The sequence below is a fragment of the Mobula birostris genome, chromosome 4, assembly GCF_030028105.1.
Source record: "Mobula birostris isolate sMobBir1 chromosome 4, sMobBir1.hap1, whole genome shotgun sequence".
NCBI lineage: Eukaryota > Metazoa > Chordata > Chondrichthyes > Myliobatiformes > Myliobatidae > Mobula > Mobula birostris.
In genome coordinates, this window is record NC_092373.1 from 185,074,879 (window position 1) to 185,101,522 (window position 26,644).

A 26,644-nucleotide genomic window follows, 5' to 3' on the forward strand; every position below is an offset into this window, starting at 1 on the left:
AAAGCTCTTTCTGTGAACTATTTTAAATTTCCTTTGAAGAGTGTGTCAGATGTCAGTTTAAGAGGCCAGGTCATAGACAAACACGTTTACCATATTAAGATGAATCTAAAAAGAACCAAGCAGCTGCCTTTTGTAAAGGGTCACTACAAAAATAAAATACACAAAAAGTTCTCAAAAGCTGCTTCCCTTTCCATCCTGTTAATAGAGTTGGTAGCACTGGGAGGTCTGTGATATTCATCAGGAAACTGATGACGTCTTTTTGTTCTTAATCTCCATCTGCCTGGCCTCCTGAATTTGCAGATTTCCACATTTCCCTAATTCAACCAATTTTTAAAACCCAGAATGATTACTAGTGATGATTATATTAGTGAGATGGTAAAAGGAATTGCGTGGATTTGATGGCTTTGGGCCCATACTCGCTGGAGTTTAGAAGTTTCGGGGGGGGGGCAGGGGATCTAATTGAAACATATTGAAAGGATGAGATAGAGTGAACATGGAGAGGATAGTTCCTATGGTGCGAGAGTCCAGGATCAGAGGGCATAGCTTCAGAAAAATAAGACTTCTCTTCAGAACAGTGATAAGGAGGAATTTATTTTGCCGGAGGGTGGTGGATCTGTGGAATTCATTACCACAAAATGACTGTGGAGGCCAAGTCATTGGGTATATTTAAAGCAGTTGTTGATTAATAAAGGTTACGTGGAGATGGAAAGAAAATACGGTTGAGAAGGATAATAAATCAACCATGCTCGTTGGGCTGAATACTCATTGGGGCTGAATGGCCAAATTCTGCTCCAATGACTTACGGTCTTATGGATTTGAGGAACAACTTTATATCCCAGGGAATAGTGCTTATATTCCAATAATTTTATAATATTTATTTATTTAATCCTAAAAATATATCTGTAAACCTCTGAAGGCAACGATGCAGATGCTTAATTTGCATAAGTAGGAATTTGGGAAAGCTCAGCAAAAGTACTGTGGAATGCTGAGATAAAAACAGAAAATGCTGGAAGTATAGGTCGGGCTTTATCTGTGGGAAGAGAATTCAAAATTCAAAAGTTCAAAGTAAATTTATTATCAAAGTGCATATATATCACCATATACCACCTTCTAAGAATTTTGATGACAAGAGCTAAAAGTAAGATACAAGTTGAAATAGGCAAAGAACAATGTGGTTTTGTGAAAGACAAAGGTACAAGAAACGCAATATTGATTTTAAGGATACTATCAGAACGAGCTATGCAAGTGCAAAAAGGTTTGTTCGTTTTATCAACTACATAAAAGTATTTGATAAAGTGAAGCACAATGAGTTATTTGAAATATTACAGAAAACTCTAGATCTAGATTCGAAAGACCTCCGCCTAATCAGAAATCTGTACTGGGAACAAACTGCCACTGTAAGAATAGATGGAGAAGTGAGTCAGTTTATGAAAATCAAGAGCGGCGTTAGACAAGGGTGTGTTTTCTCCCCTGATTTGTTTAATGTGTACAGTGAAACAATATTACAAAAAATTAGAGACATCTTGGGTATCAAAGTTGGCAGTGAAAACATCAATAATTTCAGATATGCAGATGACACTGTGTTAATTGCAAGAACAGAGGAAGAACTACAAAACTTAATTGATATAATTGTTGAAGAAAGTGCAAAAATGGGTCTATCTATCAATTGCAAAAAGACAGAATGTATGGTGATATCCAAAAAGAAGGAGAGTCCTATCTGCAAGCTGAGAATAAATGGGGAAGACATAAAACAAGTAAAGAACTTTTGCTACTTAGGAAGCTGGGTGACATCAGATGGCGGGTGTGACTTGGACATCAAAAGAAGAATAAGGATGGCAAAAGACACCGTTACGAGAATGAAGAGTATACTGACCAATACTAAACTAGGCATGAAATCCTGCCTCAGAGTACTGAAATGTTACTTTTATCCAGTTATGTTATATAGCTCAGAATGTTGGACAATATTTTGTAACATGAGGAAACGAATTGTAGCAGCAGAGATGTGGTTTTTGAGGAGGATGCAAAGAACAGGAGCACTCAGACCGAAGATGTAGGGGAGAGGGAAGAAACAGATAACAAAGTTGTTTGTACCATTAGGGATAAACAGAGAGTAAGGGGTGGAGAGTTTCTTAAATGCATCTATTTTAATGCTAGGAACATTGTAAGAAAGGTGGATGAGCTTAGAGCATGGATTGGTACCTGGATATATGATGTTTTAGCTGTTAGTGAAACATAGTTGCAGGAGGGGTGTGATTGGCATTCGTTGGGCCCAGGGGTGTGATTGGCATCCTGGAATTCGTTGCTTCTGGTGTGATAGAATTGGAGGGGCAAGAGGGGAAGGTGTTGCATTGCTTGTCAGAGAAAATATTACAGCGGTGCTTTGGCAGGATAGATTAGAGGACTCGTCTAGGGAGGCTATTTGGGTGGAATTGAGGAATGGGAAAGGTGTAGTAACGCTTATAGGGGTGTATTATAGACCACCTAATGGGGAGCGAGGATTGGAGGAGCAAATTTGTAAGGAGATAGCAGATATTTGTAGTAAGCACAAGGTTGTGATTGTGGGAGATTTTAATTTTTCACGCATAGACTGGGAAACCCATTCTGTAAAAGGGCTGGATGGTTTGGAGTTTGTAAAATATGTGCAAGATAGTTTTTTGCAGCAATACATAGAGGTACCAACTAGAGAAGGGGCAGCGTTGGATCTCCTGTTAAGGAATGAGATAGGTCAGGTGACGGAGGTATGTGTTGGGGAGCACTTCGGGTCCAGTGATCAGGATGCCATTAGTTTCAATATAATTATGGAGAAGGACAGGACTGGGCCCAGGGTTAAGATTTTTGATTGGAGAAAGGCTAACTTTGAGGAAATGTGAAAAGATTTAGAAGGAGTGGATTGGGACAATTTGTTTTATGGGAAGGATGTAATAGAGAAATGGAGGTCATTAAAAGGTGAAATTTTGAGGGTCCAGAATCTTTATGTTCCTGTTAGGTTGAAAGGAAAGGTTAAAAGTTTGAGAGAGCCATGGGTTTCAAGGGATATTGGATACTTGGTTCGGAAAAAGAGAGAGATCTACAATAAATATAGGCAGCTTGGAGTAAGTGAGGTGCTCGAGGAATATAAAGAATGTAAAAAGAATCTTAAGAAAGGAATTAGAAAAGCTAAAAGAAGATATGAGGTTGCTTTGGCAAGTAAAGTGAAAATAAATCCAAAGGGTTTCTATTGTTATATTAATAGCAAAAGGATAGTGAGGGATAAAATTGGTCCCTTAGAGAATTAGAGTGGACGGCTATGTGCGGAGCCAAAAGAGATGGGGGAGATTTTGAACAATTTATTTTCTTTGGTATTCACTAAGGAGAAGAATATTGAATTGTGTAAGGTAAGGGAAACAAGTAGGGCAGTTATGGAAAGTATGATGATTAAAGAAGAGGAAGTACTGGCACTTTTAAGGAATATAAAAGTGGATAAGTCTCCGAGTCCTGACGGGATATTCTGTAGGACTTTGAGGGAAGCTAGTGTGGAAATAGCAGGAGCTCTGACAGAAATATTTCAAATGTCATTAGAAACAGGGATGGTGCCCGAGGATTGGCATGTTGCTCACGTTGTTCCATTGTTTAAAAAGGGTTCTAAGAGTAAATCTAGCAATTATTGGCCTGTGAGTTTGACGTCAGCGGTGAGTAAATTGATGGAAAGTATTCTTAGAGATAGTATATATAATTATCTGGATAGACAGGGTCTGATTAGGAACAGTCAACGTGGATTTGTGCATGGAAGTTCATGTTTGACAAATCTTATTGAATTTTTTGAAACGAATACTAGGAAAGTTGACGAGGGTAAAGCGGTGGATGTTGTCTATATGGACTTCAGTAAGGCCTTTGACAAGGTTTTGCACGGTAGGTTAGTTAGGAAGTCTCAATTGTTAGCTATTAATATTGAAGTAGTAAAATGGATTCAGCAGTGGCTGGATGGGAGACGCCAGATATTAGTGGTGAATAACTGTTTGTCAGATTGGACGCTGGTGTGTAGTGGTGTGCCTCAGAGATCTGTACTGGGTCCAGTGTTGCTTGTCATATATATTAATGATCTGGATGATGGGGTGGTAAATTGGATGAGTAAGTATGTAGATGATACTAAGATAGGTGGAGTTGTGGATAATGAGGTAGGTTTTCAAAGCTTGCAGAAAGATTTAGGCCAGTTAGAAGAGTGGGCTGAAAGATAGCAAATGGAGTTTAATGCTGATAAATGTGAGGTGCTACATTTTGGTATGACTAATCAAAATGGGACATACATGGTAAATGGTAGGGCATTGAAGAATGCAGTAGAACAGAGGGATCTAGGAATAATGGTGCATCATTCCCTGAAGGTGGAATCTCATGTGGATAGGGTGGTGAAGAAAGCTTTCGGTATGCTGGCCTTTATAAATCAGAGCATTGAGTATAGGAGTTGGGATGTAATGTTAAAATTGTACAAGACATTGGTAAGGCCAAATTTGGAGTATTGTGTACAGTTCTGGTCACTGAATTATAGGAAAGATGTCAACAAAATAGAGAGAGTACAGAGAAGATTTACTAGAATGTTACCTGGGTTTTATCTCCTAAGTTACAGAGAAAGGTTGAACAAGTTGGGTCTTTATTCTTTGGAGCATAGAAGTTTGAGGGGGGACTTGATGGAGGTTCTAAAAATTATGTGGGGGATAGATAAAGTTGACGTGGATGGGCTTTTTTCATTGAGAGTGGGAGAGATTCAAACAAGAGGACATGAGTTGAGAGTTAAAGGGCAAAAGTTTAGGGGTAACATGAGGGGGAACTTCCTTACTCAGAGAGTGGTAGCTATGTGGAACGAGCTTCCAGCAGAAGTGGTTGAGGCAGGTTGGATGTTGTCATTTAAAGTTAAATTGGATAGCTATATGGACAGGAAAGGAATGGAGGGTTATGGGCTGAGTGCAGGTCAGTGGGACTGGGTGAGAGTAAGAGTTTGACATGGACTAGAAGGGCTGAGATGACCTGTTTCAGTGCTGTAATTGATATATGGTTATAATATCATGGACAAAACGAATATCTAACGAGGATATCATGAACAGAGCAAACACAAAAAGAGAAATAATGTATGAGATCGTGAAAAGACAATGTAACTTCATTAGACATGTGATTAGGAAAGAGGAGTTAGAATGCACGGTAATTATGGGAAAGATTGAAGGGAAGAAAGCAAGAGGAAGACAAAGACAGATGATGATGGAGACAGCAGCCAGAGAATTGGAAATGAATACCAATGAATTGATCCACTTGACTAGAAAAACAGGAGTGTGTGGGCCATGGCAGTCAAAGCTGAAACTGGGCACGACACCTGATGATGATGATACCACCTGAACATTTATTTTCTTGCAAGCATTCACTTAGACTAGTAAACAACCAATGTGGAAAAGAAGACAATTTGTGCAAAAATAAAAAAAATACTGAGAACATGAGTTGTAGAGTCCTTGAAAATGAGAACATAATTTTTTAAATCAGTTCTGAGTTGAGGTGAGCGACATTATCCACACTTGTTCAGGAGCCTTATGGCTGAAGGATAGTAACTGTTCCTGAACTTCGTGGTGTGAGCCCTAAGGCTCCCATACCTTCTTCCCGATGGCAGCAGTGAGAAGAGAGCATGGCCTGGATAGTAGGGTTTCTTGATGACGGATGCTGCTTTCTTGTGGCAGCGCTCATTGTAGATGTTCTCAATGGTGGGGAGGGCTTTGCCTGTAATGCACTGGGCTGTGTCCACTACTTGTTAAATTCAAGTTAACTGATAAGGTTAATGACCTTTCATAATGGTCACGGGTCTGAACCCACACCTGTTTCTATTACAGGTGCTTGACAATTTATATCTGAGATGTAAAATATAAGACCAGCGATATAATGCAAGAATTGAATAAATTACTGGTTAGACCAGCTACAGTGCTGTGCTTATTCACGGTCACCTTAGCTCAGGAAAGGTGTGATAATGCTGGAGAAGGGGCAAATGTAGTGCACAAAGATGCTCCCACAGCTGATGTGGCTGTTAGTGTTTTCTGTAAAACAAAGTAGGCTGAAGTTATAAACACAACAGCTACCACAGATGCTGGAAATCCAGAGCAACACACACACACTTCTGGAGGAACTCAGCAAGTCAGGGAGAGGAACGAACAGTCGATGTTTTAGGCCAAGATCCTTCCTCGGAACTGAAAAGCAAGGGGGAAGAAGCCGGAATAAGGAGGTGGGGAAGGGGAAGGACGATAAACTGGCAGGTGACAGTGAAGCCAGGTGAGGGGGAAAGTGGGTGGAGGGGGTGGTTGGAAGCAAAAGTTAACCAAAATGAATACATTTATGAGAAATGGGCAACAAGAACGAGTCCTTTCATAGAGCTGAGTCACTCACAGCTATTTGCCACATGTACATCGAAACATAAAGTGAAATGCATCATTTTGTGTCAATGGCCAACCAAGGGATGTGCTGTGGACAGCCTGCAAGTGACACAATGCTTCTGGTGGCAACAGAGCATCCCCACCCACTACTCACTAACCACAGATGTACATCTTTGGAAAGTGGGAGGAAACCAGAGCACCTAGAGGAAGCCTATGTGGTCACAGGGAGAAGGTAGCGGTGGTAATCGAATCCTGCTTGGCGATCAGCTGGCACTGTTAAACGATTGCGCTAACCGCGATGCTCTGTGTCACCCTAGGATGTAGGTTTGAGGCAGTGGTAGAGAGAAAAACTATTCTCTCCCAAAGAGTTTTATACCTGATAAAGGTGGGTATCCCTCAAAATAAAAGCAGAAAACGTAAATATTCAGCAAGTCAGGCCCTATCTGTTGGAAGAGAAACAGTTAATGTTATAGGTCAGAGACTCAGAATGATATTCTCCTTCCATTTATAAATAGATCAATACTTGAATCTATGAACTGTGAGCTGGAAAGTGGGACTAGGTGATCATTTTTATCTGGCTGGCCAAGTGGCCTCTGACATTTAACTTTCTATGATTCTATAAATGACATTCACAAAATAAACAAGTGATATTTCAGGCTGCTGGTGAGTTTGCTTCCAAAATATGTTTGGTGAGGGTGACATTCAAGGCCAGGATTTGAAAGGTGTAATGTGACACTCTGAGTATGTCTTGTTTGTATTGTAACTAAATCTCACTGGAGCCCTCATGATTTTCTGTGTGCAAGCCCCAAATTCTGACAGACTTTGAGTAAATTACTGTCGTAATGGTACAGGCACACTGCTCTTGCATTGATATTGTCATGGGCTTCATTCTGCAGGGACTATTTTAATTGGAATTTTACACTGGTATGCGATAACAACATGTTTTGATCACAAGTGCCATTCATGTCTCTGGTTTTCTTAGTTAAGTATGTTTGCTACTCTAGTTTCCTCTCTAGTATTGGAGTCAAACTTTGATTCTTACAGTATGTAAACGGTCCCTTTGCCTCACCAAGTCATCGCCATGTTAACTAATTATAAACTAATGCCATTTTATTCTCTCCACATTCCTATCAATTTCCACCCTCCCCCAAGACTACCACTCACATACAAACCAGGGACAATTTGCAGTGGCCAACCAACCAACCGACATAGGCTGGCATGGTAGCGCAGTGATTAGCACGATACTTTACAGTACAGGAGACCTGGGTTCAATTCTCGTTGCTGCCCGTAAGAAGCTTGTGTGTCTCCCCCCATGACCTTGTTGGTTTGCACCGGATGCTCCGGTGTCCTCCCACAGTCCCAAGACCTACCGGTTGGTAGGTTAGTTGGTCATTGCCAATTGTCCTGTGATTGGACTGGGATTAAATGGGGAGTTGCTGGGCAACATGGCTCGAAGGGCCAGAAGGGCCTGTTCCCTGCTGTATCTCAATAAATCAGTAAGTCTGGGATATGTGATCACCAGGAGGAAGCTCATGAGATCACGGGTAGAACATGCCAGCACTGGAACCCGGGAAACTGGAAATGTGAGGTGGCACCTCTGCTAGCTGCACCAGTGGCCTGTTCTGTTCACTTAATCCACTGGTGCCCCGCAAGGCACCTTTAAGTAGTCTCTGTGTACTATCACAATGAGGCCACTCTCAGGTTCAAAGTTCAAAGTAAATTTATTAACAAAGGACATACATGCTACCATATACAAACCTGAGATTCATTTTCTTGTGGGTGTTCACAGTAAATACAGGAAATACAATGAAAAACTGCAGCCAAACAAAGAATTCACAAGACAACAAACTGCAAATACAAACATAAAGAAAAAAAAAGAAATAATAATATATAATAAATAAATAAGCAATAAATATTGAGAACGTGAGATGAAGAGTCCATGAAAGGGTATCCATGGGTTATGGGAACAGTTCAGTGATAGGCCAAGTGCAGTTGATTGAAGTTGTTCACTCTGGTTCAAGAGCTTGATGGTTGTGGGGTAATAACTATTCCTGAACCAAGTGGTGTGAGTCCTGAGGTTCTTGTACCATCTTCCTGATGGCCGCTGCAAGAAGAGAGCATGGTCTGGGTGGTAGGCGTCCCTGATGACGGATGCCGCTCTATTACGACAGCGCCCCATGTTTCGTCTGTGTGGCCTCCAACCCGATGGCATGAACATTGATTTCTCTCACCCAGTAATTTCTCCCCTTTCCTCTTTGCTCTTCTTCCATTCCCCACTCTGACTTCCCTCTTCTTTTCTCCTTACTAACCTATCACCTCCCTTTGGAGCCCTTCCTCTTTCCCGTTCTCCCATGGTCCATTCTCCTCTCCTGTCAAGTTCCTTCTTCTTCAGCCCTTTTACCTTTTCCCCCTTTCACCTCACAGCTTCTCACTTCATCCCCTCCTCCCCACCCACCTACCTTCCCCACCTGGCTTCACCTTTCTAGCTTGTACTCCTTCCCCTCTCCCACTTGTACTCCTTCCTCTCTCCCAGACCTCTATTTCTGATTTCTTCCCCTTCCTTTCCAGTCCCGACGACGGTTTATTCTCCACAGATCCTGCCTGACTTGCTGAGCTCCTCTCACATCTTGCATGTGTTACTGTGTGTATCGGTTACGTGAAAACAAACCAGGACCGAGTACAGGGTATGGCGTGCTTCCAATATAACTAAGCTCCAAGTCAGAAAAAGTACGCTCAATCCTTTATTACGAAACCAGCAAATACAAACTATCATGTAGCAATAAAGCTAGAGAAACTAAATTAATAATCTAGGGAATTAATGTAACGAAGCGAAGTTATTGGTTAGCAACAAAGATCACCCCGTGGCTCATTCCCTCTCAGCTAGACTAAACAGACTAAGGCGAAGCAGGAATACGCAACTATACTCGTTTGCTTCTACTGCGCCCCAACCCAGCTGACAAATTACCCATAATAAACGTGCAACACAAAATACGATACAGACAGACAGACAGAAAGTAGATACATGACTCTTACACTGTGACCTGCCACTTGTCTGCCAGGATTGGACTCCTTTCCTCTATTCACCACGGTCAGATCAAAAGCCACAATCTCCGTCTTCAATTGCTGTCATCAACACATGTGTGATTATTTCAGTGCCCCTGATACTGGTTGAGAAGACCAAGTAGTCCGGGGATCTGCGAACTTACTGAATGATCTTAGAACGGTTCAATTCCCACCACTGTGGGGGGTTTGTACATTCTCGCCGTTACCGCGGGGGTTTCGATCAGATCCTCTGGCTTCCCCCCACATTTAAAGATGTACGGATTAGGGTTAGTAAATTATGCACGTACTATACTATGTTGGTGCCAGAAGCATGGCAACACTTAAGGGCTGCCCCCCGGCACATCGCAGACGGCGGTGCAAACAACGCGTTTCATTTTTGATTTTGATGCACTTGCAACAAATAAAGTTAATCTTTAACCTTTAGAACTTGAGACGTTTTTGATGAAGTTAGTGACCGATCCCCATCTGCTGCTTTTTCCCCTTGGCCCACCGGTAGCGAAGTCCCCCAGGAAATATTTCCGGGAGCCATGGAGTATCCAGAGGAGGTTGATTGTCCAAATACGTCTGTGCAATTCGAACAAGAACAATCCAACCCAAACCCACTAGGCCCCGGGTCCTCAGGTTCATGTCCAAAACATTTTAAATTCAGTGACGGGGTTCCTGCGTCCACCACTAACTCGAGGAAGTTATTAAGTCTGGGAGTGAAATTAAAAGGGAAATCAGGAAAGCAAGAATACAATAGGAAAAAAGAAAGGGGTATGAAGGGCTGTGATCAAGGTGTGGGTCAACGGATCTAGACAGAATAACAGTTTGGCACAGACTAGATGGGCTGAAGGGCCTGTGTCTTGCCCGTTGTGCTCTATGACTGTATGACTACAAGAAGATATTTAAGGGAAGAATAGACCATAAGACATACAGTAGGAGCAGAATTAGGCCATTTGGCCCAGCAAGTCTGCAACCCCATTCTATCTTGGTTGATTTACTATCCGTCTCAATGCCATTCTCCTGCCTTCTCCCTTTAACCTTTGATGCCTTTATTTACTTACCAAACTATTAAATATACCCAATGACTTGGCCTCCGCAGCTGCCTGTGGCAATGAATTCCATAGATTCACCATCCTCTAGCTAAAGAAATCCCTGCTCATGTGCTGTTCTAAATGGACGTCCCTCCACTATGTGGCTGTGCCCTCTGGTCCTAAACTCACCCATGATAGGAAGTGTCCTCCCTATGTCCACTCTATAGTAGGATAGAGCTATTACTGCCTGGTTTGGTGCAGCATCATCTCACAATACAGTAAATGAAAACTACAATGAACTGTCAGGACAGTGGAAAAGGTCATTGGCTGCAGTCTATCATCACTACGGGACTTGAATGTGTCCATGAAAAAGCAGTGGGTGGAGAAATTATTGTGGACATTACCCACCCAGCAATCTCCCTTTTTCAAAAGCTTCCTTCTGGAAAGCATTAAAACAAAAACATGCCATCTTAAAAGTTTCTTCCCTGAGCTGTAAATCATTCTAGTTAGCCCCCACCACCCCCCTCTATCTATTACTGCAATCACTGCACTGTTAGGACATTAAACCACTTTCTATAAAGCTTTTTACATTGTAAGTACATGCTAGTATTTATGTACATTTTATTCCATGCATCTAACTTTATCTTTATTTAATTTTTTATTTTCTACAATTGTTGAATGTTGCTGTGTTTTGTTGCCTTCGCATCAACGCACTGCGGCAATTTCCTATTAAAAAGTAAATGTATATAGTGAATAAAGTTGACCCCTGATCCTTGAGTGACCAAAACTGAGTCAGGGGAAGAGATGTGGCTTGTGTTCTTAGTGAAACGTTTGCAGCAGTTTTTAACGAGTTGAGTTTGTTGTCATGTGCATAAGTACGGTGAGGTAGAATGGAAAACGTGCTCTCACATGGATGAAAGAAAAGTGGAGGGCTATTTAGGACAGAAGGGTGAGATTGATCATAAAGTAGATTGAAAGTTACATAACATTGAGGGCTGAAGAGCCTGTATTGTGTTGTAATGTTCTATATTCTAATATGATCTCTTTTCATTCTAACGAACTCTAGTGACCATAGACGTAGTTAGCCCAATCTCTCTTCATACAACCAGCCCATTTCAATGTTGTTGCACTCTGCCAATGGCAGCAGTTCCCAGCCTGGGGTCTACAGACCCCTTGGTTAATGGTAGGAGTCCATGGCATAAAAAGGGTTGGGAATCGCTGCTCTTTGGCAAGTCTATTCTTTCTCAGGCAAGGAAACTGAAACTGCGCCAACTGTGGTCTCCTCTTCGTAATTATAGTCAGGCATCCTTGATCCTGTACACAAAATCCTCTTGCAATGGAGCCATCATAACAGTTGCCTTTACAAAATTGTGAGGCATTCAGAATTAAACTTGAGGATGGCATTTACAGCACAGGTAAAGAAAAAATGTTTCCACTGTCAGCACGGGGAGAAACCAAGGCCCAGGATGAGGGGATCAGTTAAAAGTGCCATGGGGAAAATAGTTCTTAAGGCAGCAAATGGTTTGCATCTGGAGTGCACTGCCAGACCAGTAGTTGAGGCACGGAGACAGTAGGACTTTAAGTTCAAGTTCATGGTCATCTGAATGTACATTTATACAACCACACAAAACAACATTTTGCTGAAACATGGTACACCCACAGAACATATATCACACACAGCACATAAAGCAAAATATTACCGTCAGAAAGTTAATAAAATATAATTCAAAAATACTTGTAGCGCACAGCACAAGTAAACAGTAAAGAGCTCGCTGTCCTAGTGATGATACTTTGCCAGTCATTAGCCTCACTGCCTGAGGGAAGCAAATGCGATGTTCCTGTACTTCCTTCCTGTTGGAAGAGGGTCAAAAGAGATTGTGGGATGGATAGTAGGGATCTGCAATAGTGCTGTAGTTCGGTCCCTTCATCTATGACGCTCCGGCAAGAATCAAAAGTAGTGGGGGAGGGAGACCCTAGTGATCCTCTTGGTGGTTTTAACCATCCTCTGTAGCGCCTTGTGGTCCGATGCCTTGCAGCTTCTGTACCGCACAATGATGCTTTTGATGGTGCTCGTGTAGGAAGTTGTTAAAATGGGGGCAGGGAGCCTTGCATGTCTCAATTTCCTCAAAAAATTACAGACGCTGCTGTACCTTCTTGACAAGTGAGGGGGTATTGTGCGTTCAGAATAGATGGACTGGGTGATCCAGTCCCATGCTGGAACCATCCTCAGCATCGGATTCTGTGGATAGTTCAGGGCAATGGCTGAATTGCTCGGCCAGGATGCTGTTGACGTGGATCAGTGTTGGCAGGGGGCCTCTGGGTGTTTCTGAAAGTAAGCTGGAACATTGAGCAGGGATAAAACCTCTATATAAACAGAACATGCAATTTCGGATCAACATTAAAATTAGCTCTGGTCATTTTTGCTTTGTTTGTATTACAGAGAATTCCTGATACTGAAGCTGCCTGTTAGAAATGCACCACTACATCCAAGTTTGGTTCCAATTGGGTGGACCTCTGCTAGCAATCTGATCAGTTAAAGCTGTGTTTAGTTCAGAGTTTCCTGATCTTCAAAGCCAATGGCAATTCCTTCAAATTAAAAGCATAGTCAACTAGCTTCTAGGGAAATTTTAGTTTCCTGGTTGGAAGCACCAGAGACAAAATTAAAGATGGAAAATGTGCTTGTCTCTCCAGCTTAAAGTCCCTGTGGGTCCTTTGTCTGCCTTTCAGTTGGACAAGAATACCGCAGACACCCCCTTAGGTACAGAGTTAAACGACCAGACTAGTTATTCAGAGACTTGAGGTTCAAATGCTACAATAGCAGATATAGGATTTAACATTGAAAATCATCTGAAAAAAGGTGCTAATGAACACAAGAGATTCTGCAGATGCTGGAATCCAGAGCAACACATGCACAAAAATGCTGGAGGAGCTCATCAGGTCAGGCAACATCAGAATCAGAATCAGGTTTATTATCACCGGCATGTGACGTGAAATTTGTTAACTTAGCAGGGGCAGTTTAATGCAATACATAATCCAGCAGGAAAAGGGAGGAGGTCCTGAAAACAGACTACATGGAGTTAGGAAGGAAGTTGAGAAGCAGGACCACAAAGGTAGTAATCTCGGGATTACTGCTTGTGCCACGTGACAGTGAGTATAGGAATAGATTAAAGTGGAGGATAAATGCGTGGCTGAGGGATTGGAGCAGGGGGCAGGGATTCAGGTTTCTGGATCATTAAGACCTCTTTAGGGGCAGACATGACCTGTACAAAAAGGACGGGTTGCACTTGAATCCAAGGGGGACCAATATCCTGGTGGGGAGGTTTGCAAAGACTATTGGGGAGAGTTTAAACTAGAATTGCTAGGGAGTGGGAATTGAATTGAAGAAGCGGAGGAAGGGGCAGTTGGCTCACAAATAGAGAAAGCTGGGAGACAGTGCGAGAGGGAGGATAGGCAGGTGATAGAGAAGGGACACACTCAGACCGATGGTTTGAGATGTGTCTATTTTAATGCAAGAAGTATTATGAACAAAGCAGATGAGCTTAGAACGTGGATCAGTACTTGGAGCTATGATGTTGTGGCCATTGCAGAGACCTGGATGGCTCAGGGGAATGGTTACTTCAAGTGCCAGGCTTTAGATGTTTCAGAAAGGACATGGAAGGAGGCAAAAGATATCAGGGCATGGCACTGTTGATCAGAGATAGTGTCACGGATGCAGAAAAGGAGGAAGACATGGAGGGGCTGTCTACAGAGTCACTGTGGGTGGAAGTTAGGACCAGGAAGAGGTCAATAACTCTACTGGCTGTTTTTTATAGACCACCCAATAGTAACAGGGACATCGAGGAGCAGATAGGGAGACAGATTCTGGAAAGGTGTAATAATAATAAGGTTAACATGAGGAAATCTGCAGATGCTGGAAATTCAAGCAACACACACAAAAAATACTGGTGAACGCTGCAGGCCAGGCAGCATCTATAGGAAGAGGTACAGTTGACATTTTGGGCTGAGACCCTTTGTCAGGACTAACTGAAAGAAGGATAGTAAGGGATTTGAAAGTGGGACGGGTAGGGGGAGATCTGAAAATCCAATAATAACAAGGTTGTGGTGGGAGATTTTAATTTCCCGAATATTGACTGGCATCTCCCTAGAGCAAGGGATTTAGATGGGATGGAGTTTGTTAGGTGTGTTTAGGAAAGTTTCTTGACACAATATGTAGACAAGCCTACAAGAGGAGAGGCTGTACTTGATCTGGTATTAGGAAATAAACTTGGACGGGTGTCAGATCTCTTAGTGGGAGAGCATTTTGGAGATAGTGATTACAATTCTATCTCCTTTACCACAGCATTGGAGAGGGATAGGAACAGACAAGTTAGGAAAGGATTTAATTGGAGTAAAGGGAAATATGAAGCTATCAGGCAGGAACTTGGAAGCATAAATTGGAAACAGATGTTCTCAGGGAAACTTACAGAAGAAATGTGGCCAATATCAGGGGATATTTGCTTGGAGTTCTGCATAGAAACTTTCCAATGAGAGAGGGAAATGATGGTAGGGTACAGAGACCATGGTGTACAAAGGCTGTTATAAATCTAGTCAAGAAGAAAAGAAGAGCTTACGAAAGGTTCAAAAAACTAGGTAATGATAGAGATCTTAATGAAGGAGCTTAAGAATGAAATTAGGAGAGCCAGAAGCGGCCATGAGAAAGCTTTGGTGGACAGGATTAAGGAAAACCCCAAGGAATTCAACAAGTATGTGAAGAGCAAGAGGATAAGATGTGAGAGAATAGGACCAATCAAGTGTGACAGTGGAAAAGTGTGTATGGAACCGGAGGAGATAGCAGAGGTACTTAACGAATACTTTGCTTCAGTATTCACTACGGAAAAGGATCTTGGCGATTGTAGGGATGACTTACAGCAGACTGAAAAGCTTGAGCATGCAGATATTAAGGAAGAGGATGTGCTGGAGCTTTTGGAAAGCATCAAGTTGGATAAGTCACCAGGACCGGATGAGATGTACCCCAGGCTACTGTGGGAGGCGAGGGATGAGATTGCTGAGCCTCTGGCGATGATTTTTGCATCATCAATGGGGACGGGAGAGGTTCTGGAGGATTGGAGGGTTGTAGATGTTGTTCCCTTATTCAAGAAAAGGAGTAGGGATAGCCCAGGAAATTATAGACCAGTTAGTCTTACCTCAGTGGTTGGTAAGTTGATGGAAAAGATCCTGAGAGGCAAGATTTATGAACATTTGGAGAGACATAATATGATAAGGAATAATCAGCATGGCTTTGTCAATGGCAGGTCGTGCCTTACGAGCCTGATTGAATTTTTTGAGGTTGTGACTAAACACATTGATGAAGGAAGAGCAGTAGATGTAGTGTGTATGGATTTCGACAAGGCATTTGATAAGGTACCCCATGTAAGGCTTATTGAGAAAGTAAGGAAGCATGGGATCCAAGGGGACATTGCTTTGTGGATCCAGAACTGGCTTACCTACAGAAGGCAAAGAATGGTTGTAGATGGGTCATATTCTGCATGGAGGTCAGTGACCAGTAGTGTGCCTCAGGGGTCTGTTCTGAGACCCCTACTCTTTGTGAGTTTTATAAATGACCTGGATGAGGAAGTGGAGGGACGGGTTCGTACATTTGCTGATGACACTAAGTTTGGGGGTATTGTGGATAGTGTGGAGGGCTGTCAGAGGTTACAGCGGGACATTGATAGGATGCAAAACTGGGCTGAGAAGTGGCAGATGGAGTTCAACCCAGATAATTGTGAGGTAATTATTTTGGTAGGCCAAATATATTGGCAGAATATAGTATTAATAGTAAAACTCTTTGCAGTGTGGATCATCAGAGGGATATTGGGGTCTGAGTCCATGGGACATTCAAATCTGTGCAGGTTGACACTGTGGTTAAGGCGGCATACGGTATGTTGGCCTTCATCAATTGTGGGATTGAGTTTAAGAGCCGAGATGTAATGTTGCAGCTAAATAGGACCCTGGTCAGACCCCACTTGGAGTACTGTGCTCAGTTCTGGTTACCTCACTACAGGAAGGATGTCGAAACCATAGGAAGGGTACAGAGGAGATTTATGAGGATTTTGCCTGGATTGGGGAGCATGCCTTATGAGAATAGGTTGAATGAACTCGGCCTTTTCTCCCTGGAGCGACGGAGGATGAGTGGTGACCTGATAGAGGTGTATAAGATGATGAGAGGCATTGGTTGTGTGGATAGTCAGAGGCTTTTTCCCAAGGCTGAAATGGCTAACACGAGAGGACACATTTTTGAGGTGCTTGGAAGTAGGTACAGACGAGATGTCGGGGTAAATTTTTTACGCAGAGAGTGGAATGGGCTGCCGGCGACAGTGGAGGAAGCGGATACGATAGGGTCTTTTAAATGTCTCCTGGACAGGTACATGGAGCTTAGAAAAATAGTGGGCTATGGGTAGAACCTAGGTAGTTCTAAGGTAAGGATATGTTCGGCACAGCTTTGTGGGCCGAAGGGCCTGTATTGTGCTGTAGGTTTTCTATGTTTCTAAGTTTCTAAGTAAATCAATTTTGTATATTGAATAGATTTTAAAAAATGTGCAAAAATATAAATACTGTATATTAAAAAAAAGTGAGGTAGTGTTCAAAGATTCAATATCCATTTAGGAATCGGAGAAGAAGCTGTTCCTGAATCGCTGAGTGTTTGCCTTCAGGCTTCTGTACCTCCTACCTGATGGTAACAGTGAGAAAAGGACATGCCCTGGGTGTTGGAGGTCGTCAACAATGGATGCTGTCTTTCTGAGACACTGCTCCCTAAAGATGTCCTGGGTACGTTGTAGGCTAGTACCCAAGATGGAGCTGACTGGATTTAGAACCTTCTGCAGCTTCTTTTGGTCCTGTAACAGGAAGTGAAGGGCCAGTCATCCCAACATCTACCATTGGGAAAATGCTGGAATCTATTGTATTTAGATCTTAATGAGGCAAATGAAACAGAATGTGCGTGGTTTGATTGAAGAGAAATGATGATTGACCCGCTGTGTTCCTCCAGCAGATTGTTTGTTGCTTCAGATTCTTGTGGCTTTCCGGAGTTTGACAAATTTGTTGAGGTTGATATATGCTTGGTGTATAAATGGGAATTAGTAAATGTAATTAATGTATTTGGACTTCCAGATCACCATCATTACATGACGTATTGCAGAATGTAGGCGGTCGTAGTCTCGTCACCATAATTGTTCTTGGGAAAATTTTCTACGGAGATGATTTGCTGTTGTCATCCTCTGGGCAGTGTCTTTACAAGACGGGTGACCCGAGCCATTATCAATACTCTTCAGAGATTGTCTGCCTGGCATTAGCAGTTGCATAACCAGAACTTGTAATATGCCCCAGCTGCTCCCATGGCTTCACATGACCCCAGTTGGGAGTGGGGGGCACTAAACAGGTGCTACACCTTGCCCAAGGGTGACCTACAGGCTAGTGGGGGGAAAGAATGCCTTACACCTCCTTAGGTAGAGCCCTATCTCCATCCTGCCTCCCAAGGATTTTCAGAAGATAACTGATAAAATTGAGTGTTGATGTTTTTGTTATGTATCTGTCAACGCACCACTATTAGCAAATTTCTAATACATGTATATGGTGGATAAAGTTGATCCTTGTTAAGGTCATAAGAGGGTACTTTTACACATAATACTTGATTTTGGTGTAAAATATTGGTATATATGGTGGATCGAATGGCAGGGAACTGGGCTTTATGGGACAGAACCTAACTCAGGGAGTTATCTTCGAAAGGAAGTGGGAAGAGAAGAATGTTCCAGATAAAAATATTGAAATATGAGTGTTGATTTCCCCCATTCCAGCCAGTGGAAGTTTCATCAATGCGATAAGCTTCTATTAAAAGTATTTCACAGTAAGGTGCTGACTTACCAAGGATGTCTACATCTTGATAAATGTAGACTTGATAAATTGAAAAAGGCATACACACAGGTCCTGCCCTTCTTAAACACAATAGATTCTGCAGATGCTGGAAATCTTGAGCAACACACACAAAATGCTAAAGTGACTCAGCAGGTCAGGCAACTTGTAGAGGAATAAACTTTCGACGTTTTGGGCTGATACCTTTCTCCTGTCCTTATGGCATCCACAGCATTTCTGAAGGTCCTGCCACTGGAATGTGAATAAGCAGCTCCCAAACTTCAGATGTTCAGAATATCTTACCCATTCCTCTCTGGCTCGCCACCTTCCTTTCTTGCCTTAAGATGCTCCCTAAAAACTTATCCCTTTCTCCAAAGTTTTGGTTATCTGCCCTATTACCATCATTTTTAAAATATTTTGTACAGCAGCTCTGCTAAGAATGCTAGAACTGTTTTGAATTAATAGCTTGGGCAATACTTGCAAAATGAGTTCAAGACTGATAAACTACTGTATGACACTTTCGGAGAAGAAGTTTATTGAATCAGCACAGAAATGAGTTCTGTTGGCCCACCTTGTCCATGCCAGTGTGCTGCATATCTAGTCCCATTTGCCTGCATTAGACCTGTATCTCTTTACTCCTTTCCTATTGAAATATTTGTTCAAACAATTTTTAAATGTAGAAATTGTATCTGCCTCCCCCTGTTCCTTTGGCAGCTCAGCATATCATTCAATATATTTACCACCCTGTGCCTTATAAAAAATATTATCCCTCAAATCTTTAAAATTATCCCTTCTCACCCTAAACCTCTACCATGTAGTTCTGGACTCCTCTGCTGTGGGAAAAGACTCAGACTACCTATCCTTTGTATGTCCCTCATAATCTTATAAACCTCTCTCAGCTCATTTCTTAGCCTCCTACATTCTCTCCACGTGCATTCTCTGAAACCTTCCGTGCCTTAAGTTTTCATTAAGTCTCCTCCTACTTCTCAAAACTCTGGTAGACTGAAGCAAAACCTGTCCACCTGTTCCTTAGAGGCCAGCCTCTCATTTCAGGATTCAGTCTTATATCTCTTAGCTGGAGTGCTACTAATGCATTTACATTTTCCCTTAAATATGGAGGCTTCCTATATGACAGGCCATTCAGCCCAGTGATTCCATGCTGACCACCAAGCACACAGTTACACTAATCCAGACATTATATTATTCTCCCTACATTCCCATCAAGTGCCCCCAGGTTCTACGTCTGACCTGCACTTGAGGGGCATTTTACTTTGATCAGTAAACCTACCAACCCACACAGTTTTGGGATTAAATTTTGGGAACGCTCCTTCTTCAGATTTCTGAAAAGTCCATGAGCACTACCTCACCATGCTGCCCCCTTTGTATTTATTTATTTTTTAAAATATCTTTTTATATTGTATCCTACATTTTTTATGTCTTGTGCTGTACTGCTGCAGCAAAACAATTATTTTCATGACATTTGTCGGTGATAATAAACCTAATTCTGATTCTCTTCCTCATTCCTCAACCGGACCAAAGAGGATATCTGGTCTTGGCTCCCTTGCCAAGTATACACCTTTCTTTCTCTGGCCGGGCATCCAAGAGCCACCTGCCAGGACCTTCTGCAGTCCATGTCAGTCAGCTTGTAACAGTTTTCATCAGAATCCCTAGCAGGAGGTCTGGAGTCACACCAAAGATCAAGGATCAACTTTGTTCCCAATATAATAAATGAACAGGTGTTAGGAATTTGCCATGGTGTGCTGACAGGCCATGCAACAAAAAAGAACATTCAACAATTATAATGAATAAGGAATTATATAAAAATAAACTTACAGATATGGAATAAAATGTTCACAAATACATAAATACCCCCAAATTATAAACACAAGAGGTGCTGCAGGTGCTGAGAATCCAGAGTAAAACACAAAATACTGAAGGAACTAATACTGAAAGGCCTAGATAGAGTGGATGAGGAAAGGATGTTTCCTGTAGTGGAGAGGAATAAAGAGTTGGCGTTTCAGGCCAAGACCCTTCATCGGGACTGGAAAGGAAGGGAGAAGAAGCCAGAATAAGATGGGGGAGGGGAAGGAGTACCAGTTAAAAGGTGATAGGTGGAAACTGAAGAAGAAGGAATCTGATAGGAGAGGAGAGTGGACCATGGAAGAAAGGGAAGGAGGAGGGGCACCGGGGGAGGTCATAGGCAGAAAAGGTCAGTGGGGAGCCAGAATAGGGAATGGAAGAAAGGGGAGGGGGAAATTGATGTTCATGCCATTAGGTTGGTGGCTACCCAGATGGAATATGAGTTTCCAAACCAAGAATGGCCTCAACGTGGCAGTAGAGGAGGCCATGGACTGACACGTCGGTATGGGAGTTGGGATTGGAGTTAACATGGTTGGCCACCGGGATATCCTGCTTGTTGAAATGGCAAGAGAAGTAATCAATCGAAAGCAGAGACCTGGGATCCTTGGGAGGCCTGAAAACAGAGCTGAAAGCAAGGTGGAATAAGACAGTGGTGGGGGCAAGTTCCCAAGAAGGACATATGGTTGTGGTAGTGAGCCTGGGTGAGCTCATGGTTGAAGACTCGGACAGCAGCTGAGATCATAGAGGGGGAGCAGGAAGAGAGGATCTCAGAGAACTCCCATCAAAGAGAAGGTACTAAGTTTTCAAGTACCAGCATGATTTACAACATAAACATTATGAAAAGTGTTTTAAAGTGTTTATAGGGCAGTACAGTTAGAGGAATGGTGGCTGACTGGAATGGTTGATCATATAGAGCAGACTGGGTAACCCTTCCTCAGAAGGACATTAGCGAACCAGCTTAGTTTTTCGTGGTTACCAATACAGATTTCTTTTCTACTTCCAGACTTATTTAAATGACTGAATCTAAATTTCCCAGTTGCGCTGCTGGGATTTGAACTCATGCCAATGTACCATCTGTCCGGGGCCTCTAGATAATTATTCTAGCAATCGCCAGTGTACTCCTGTTCCTCTCAGAAGATGGACACTAAGAGGAGAGGCACCATGCTTACTCTTTCCAGATGGAGCCCTTGTACAACGTTAGTACAGGACAGGGAGAAGTCTTGGGCAAAGAGCCTCAGAAATTATTAGAGCTGCTTTTTCACAGTTCTGTATCAGTGATCATATTCCTGTGTAGTACTGCTCTGTGTTATGTAATTTGCAATGATCAGCATCTTTTTAAGTAATGTGTTTCTCTCTAAATAGCATGTTGAATCATTGTCTTTTTCATGTTTACACTTAGGAGAGGGCTATTAGACAAATTGCAATCCGGCATCTTCAAAAGGTGGTGCCTCAAAAAGACAGCATCTGTCATTAAGAACCCTCCCCATCCTGGACAAACCCACCTCTCATTATTACCATCAGGGAGAACGTACAGCGCCCTCATTACACACACTCAACCTTGTAAGAACAGCTTCTTCTGATCAGCCATCAGATTTCTGAATGGTCCAGGAACTATTTTACTCTCTTTTTGCACTATTTATGTATTTATTTGTTACATTTCTTATTGTAACTTACAGTAACTTTATTTAAAACAACAAATTTCACATTATATGTCAGTGATAATAAACTTGAACAGAAAAGATTCTGCAGATGTTGGAAATCCAAAGCTTGACATACAAAACGCTGGAGGAGCTCAGCAAGTGAGGTAGCATATATGGAGAGGTATAAATAGTCGATGTTTTGGACCAAAGTCCTTCTTCAGGGCTGGAAAGGAAGGGTGAAGAAGCCAGAATAAGATGGGTGGAGTGGAACAGCTAAAACCAGGTAAGGGGGAAGGTAGGTGGGTGGATTCTGATCCTGAAAACCTCGATAATCCGCTATCTATTGTTTGTCAGTCTAAATGATTTGGCATCAGCTAATTGATGGCCAATTCCCACACTCCTTTAAAACTCATGAAGACCCTGTTCCCACGCTCCTTTTAAACTCACCAGGTTTAGTTTCTTGTAATCTCCTTCCACTCAACTGATTCAACGGGACATTTTATCATACTAGCTACGGTATAGAAATTGGGATGTTACGTTGCAGTTGTACAAAGGGTGAGGTCACATTCAGACTGTCATGTTCACTTTTGGTTCACCCTGCTATAAGAAAGTGTGGATGAAGTTTACAAGGACGTTGCCAGAACTCAGAAGGTTAAGTGGGATGAACTGTAGTCACTGGGGTGCAGGAGCATGATATTTGATATTATAGAAGTGTATAAAACCACAAGGGACACAGACAGGGTGAACGTACGCAGTCTTTTTCACAGGGTTAGGGAGTCCAGAATTAGAGGGCATAGATTTAGGGTGAGGGGTGAGAAATTTAATAGGAACCTGGGGACCTTGTGGGTGGTCAATATATGAAACGAGTTGGAAGTGGTTGAGGCAGGTACATTTGAACAAGTATGTGAACAGGGACATGTATAGAGAAGGTTTAGACCAGGGGCTACCAACCTTTTTTTATGCCATGGACCAATACCATTAAGCAAGGGGTCCGTGGACCCCGGTTAGGAACCCCTGGTTTAGATGTATATGGACTATATATAGGCAGATGAGACCATTTTAGATCACCATGGATCAACTGGCCTGTTTCCCTGCTGTGACTCTACTGTATAATGCCTGAAAAGAAGGAGAATTAAACATGTCTTGGTGTATTAATAGGAGCAATATCCATTTGTCTGGAATGTCTGTCAGTCCAGCACTACCAAGTTCCCAACATTGTCAGAACAGTTACTTTCTTTCATTCATTCAGTTCTGGAACCAACCCGGCAGGTGATACAGAAACGTCCTGGCCAAGGCAGTATGACTGAAAAACAACTTCTTCCTCAGGGCTGTTGTGCAGGTGAATAATGCTATACCCTGGCTTGCCAATGGCCTTTGAGTGTTATGGTCTATCAAAGTCACTTGTATGTAAATATGGAAACTTTTTTAAAATTAAGCATACGATATGCATTGTAAATATCTGTTTTGTATGTACTCGTTGTCTTGAGCAATGACAATAAAGTTCTATTCTGTTCAAGCCTAATCACTACCTCAGTATAGTAACACTATGACAACTTTGCACTGCAGTTTTGCTTTTGCTTGTTCCAGTTATGTCCTTGCATAATCAGTTATAATTTATACTGTTAATTTATGTTTTTCTTGTGAATATTGTGTGTCTGATGCTACATATCTGTGATGCTGCTTCATTTCACCAGTGCTTACCGGAAAGCGTAGGGGTGTCGAAAAAAAATATAGAACAGAGTATAGAAGCAAGGAGGTAATACTGAAGTGGCACTGGTCAGGCTGCACTTGGAATATTGTCAACAGTTTTGGGCCCCTTATCTCAGAAAGGATATGTTGTCATTGGAGAGAGTCCAGAGGAGGTTCATGAGGATGATTCTGGGAATGAAGGGATTAACGTACGAGGAGCATTTGGCAGCTTTGGGCCTGTACTCGCTGGAATTTAGAAGAATGCAAGGGGATCTCATTGAAACCTACCGAGTGTTGAAAGATGTTTCCTGTGGTGGGGGTATCCAGAACTCGAGGGCACAGCCTCAAAATTGAGGGGTGACTTTTTAGAACACAGGTAAGGATGAATTTTTTAGCCAGAGAGTGGTGAACCTCTAATTTTTGAAATTAGACTGGAGTGGAGTCCAAGTCTGTGGGTATATTTAAAGCGGAGGTTGATAGCTTCCTGACTGGTTAGGGCTTCAAAGGATATAAGACCATAAGACCATAAGACAAAGGAGCAGAAGTAGGCCATTCAGCCCATTGAGTCTGCTCCGCCATTTTATCATGAGCTGATCCATTTTATCCTATTTAGTCCCACTGCCCCGCCTTTTCACCATAACCTTTGATGCCCTGGCTACTCAGATACGTATCAATCTCTGCCTTAAATACACCCAATGACTTGGCCTCCACTGCTGCCCGTGGCAACAAATTCCATAGATTCACCACCCTCTGGCTAAAAAAATTTTTTCGCATTTCTGTTCTGAAAGGGCGCCCTTCAATCCTGAAGTCATGCCCTCTCGTACTAGACTCCCCCATCATGGGAAACAATTTTGCCACATCCACTCTGTCCATGCCTTTTAACATTCAAAATGTTTCTATGAGGTCTCCCCTTATTCTTCTAAACTCCAAGGAATACAGTCCAAGAGCGGACAAACGTTCCTCATATGTTAACCCTCTCATTCCCGGAATCATTCTCGTGAATCTTCTCTGTACCCTCTCCAAGGTCAGCACATCCTTTCTTAAAATAAGGACACCAAAACTGCCCACAGTACTCCAAGTGAGGTCTCACCAGTGCCTTATAGAGCCTCAACCTCACATCCCTGCTCCTATACTCTATTCCTCTAGAAATGAATGCCAACATTGCATTCGCCTTCTTCACTACTGACTCAACCTGGAGGTTAACCTTAAGGGGATCCTGTACAAGGACTCCCAAGTCCCGTTGCATCTCAGAACTTTGAATTCTTTCCCCATTTAAATAATAGTCTACCTGTTTATTTTTTCTGTCAAAGTGCATAACCATACACTTTCCAACATTGTACTTCATTTGCCACTTCTCTGCCCATTCTTCCAATCTATCCAAGTCTCTCTGCAGACACTCTATTTCCTCAGCACTACCAGCCCCTCCACCTATCTTCATATCGTCAGCAAACTTAGCCACAAAGCCACCTATTCCATAATCCAGATCGTTGATGTACAATGTAAAAAGAAGCGGCCCCAACACTGATCCCTGTGGAAAACCACTGGTAACCGGCAGCCAACCAGAATAAGATCCCTTTATTCCCACTCTCTGTTTCCTGTCAATTAGCCAACGCTCTATCCACGTATGTAACTTTCCCGTAATTCCATGGGCTCTTATCTTGTTAAGTAGCCTCATGTGTGACACCTTGTCAAACGCCTTCTGAAAATCCAAATATACAACATCCACTGCATCTCCCTTGTCTAGCCTACTGGTAATTTCCTCAAAAAATTGTGATAGGTTTGTCAGGCAGGATTTTCCTTTAAGGAATCCATGCTGAGTTCTGCCTATCTTGTCATATGCCTCCAGGTACTCTGTAACCTCATCCTTGACAATCGACTCCAATGCTGAGAAAGCAGGTGTATGGGACTGATTGAATGATGGAGCGGACTCGATGGGCTAATTGGCCTAATTCTGCTCCTCTGTCTTATGGTCTTAGTCAGAGGTAGTTCTTTTTATTTAAACAGAGAGAGGTATTTGTGTAGGACTTGCTGCCAGGATTGGTGGTAGATTAGGGACATGGATGAAAGGAAAATGGAGTCCTATGTGGGAGTTCAGATTGATCTTTAGAGTGAAGTTAAGGGTCGGCACAACATTGTGGGCCAAAGAGCCTGCACCTTGCTGTATTATGTTCTTGTGCATATGACAATAAACTCAACTTTGAATTCCTCCTTGTTACATACTTCATGGATATCTTGTGACTGTCTTATGAGGATGATGTAATGGTCTTGCGGCGGTCACGATATAATTTTCCCACAGATGTGAGGTCACGTGATGACCTGTTCTCAACAGGTATATAAGGGTAGACCCCTGGTGACGCAGTTAGTTTTCAGTTTAAATCATCAAATACTCCGCAATGCTGTGTATTTGTCCCATGACACAGTTTAGTTTTAGAACAGAGTTTTACTTTCTATTATAAGTAGTATTGGAGAGTGAAGACCCTACCAGAATTCAGGAATTCGGCAAGTCGAGTAAAGTTGGTGTCGTTCGGCAGTTTCGTAAAGGATCGGCCTTATTGATTCTTCGGTCGGGAGATAGTGACCTGAATCTGAGATAACTCCTGCCAAAAGAGCAAGGAAGTTCATGCAAGGTTCGCTCGCCAGGAAAAAGGTCAGTTCCTTTTAAGCCGTGTATTTTCGTTGTCGTGAATCCTGCGGACAAGGCAGGTTCCGGCTGGGATCAGCAGTAATGACACGTCTTCGAGGAATTCTTTACTTTAGAGCAGTCTCTCCTAATTGACTGCATAAATCTCTTGGACTTCCGAATTTACCATTCTAAGAACTGTGTTCAAATTTACCACTTTAAGAACTGTTTTCGCCTTTACCTTTTTAAGAACTGTTCCAGAGTAGCTGTACAGCAGTTAACTTCTGGTTAAGTTTGTCGCTTAAATACATTTCGCTATTTTTGAGCAAAGTTTAATAAATGTTTGTTTGTTTTTACAAAACCTGCCTCAATTCTATATTCATTGTTGCCGGTCACGTGACACTCCTTCAATGACCACCAGCATTTTAGGTAACAACAGATGCCTCAGACAGCCACTGCCAGAATGTGATTAAAATTCTTTACAATTAGGTGACA

The 26,644-nt window shown here is 42.3% G+C and overlaps 1 protein-coding gene across 2 annotated transcripts in view; it reads left to right on the top strand.

Annotated features, from left to right (window-relative positions):
- LOC140196839 (pantothenate kinase 3-like) overlaps positions 1-26,366 on the top strand; it is a 63,083-nt gene extending 36,717 nt beyond the window's left edge. Inside the window, exon 7 of one of the 2 annotated variants that reach the window (XM_072256686.1) lies at positions 25,990-26,363. In XM_072256686.1, coding sequence (XP_072112787.1) covers positions 25,990-26,085 — 96 coding nt within the window. In that variant the 3' untranslated portion in view covers positions 26,086-26,363. Of the gene's footprint in view, positions 1-25,989 lie in introns of both variants that reach the window. The other variant, XM_072256688.1, reaches the window with a different exon arrangement.
- The last annotated feature ends 278 nt before the right edge of the window (positions 26,367-26,644 follow it).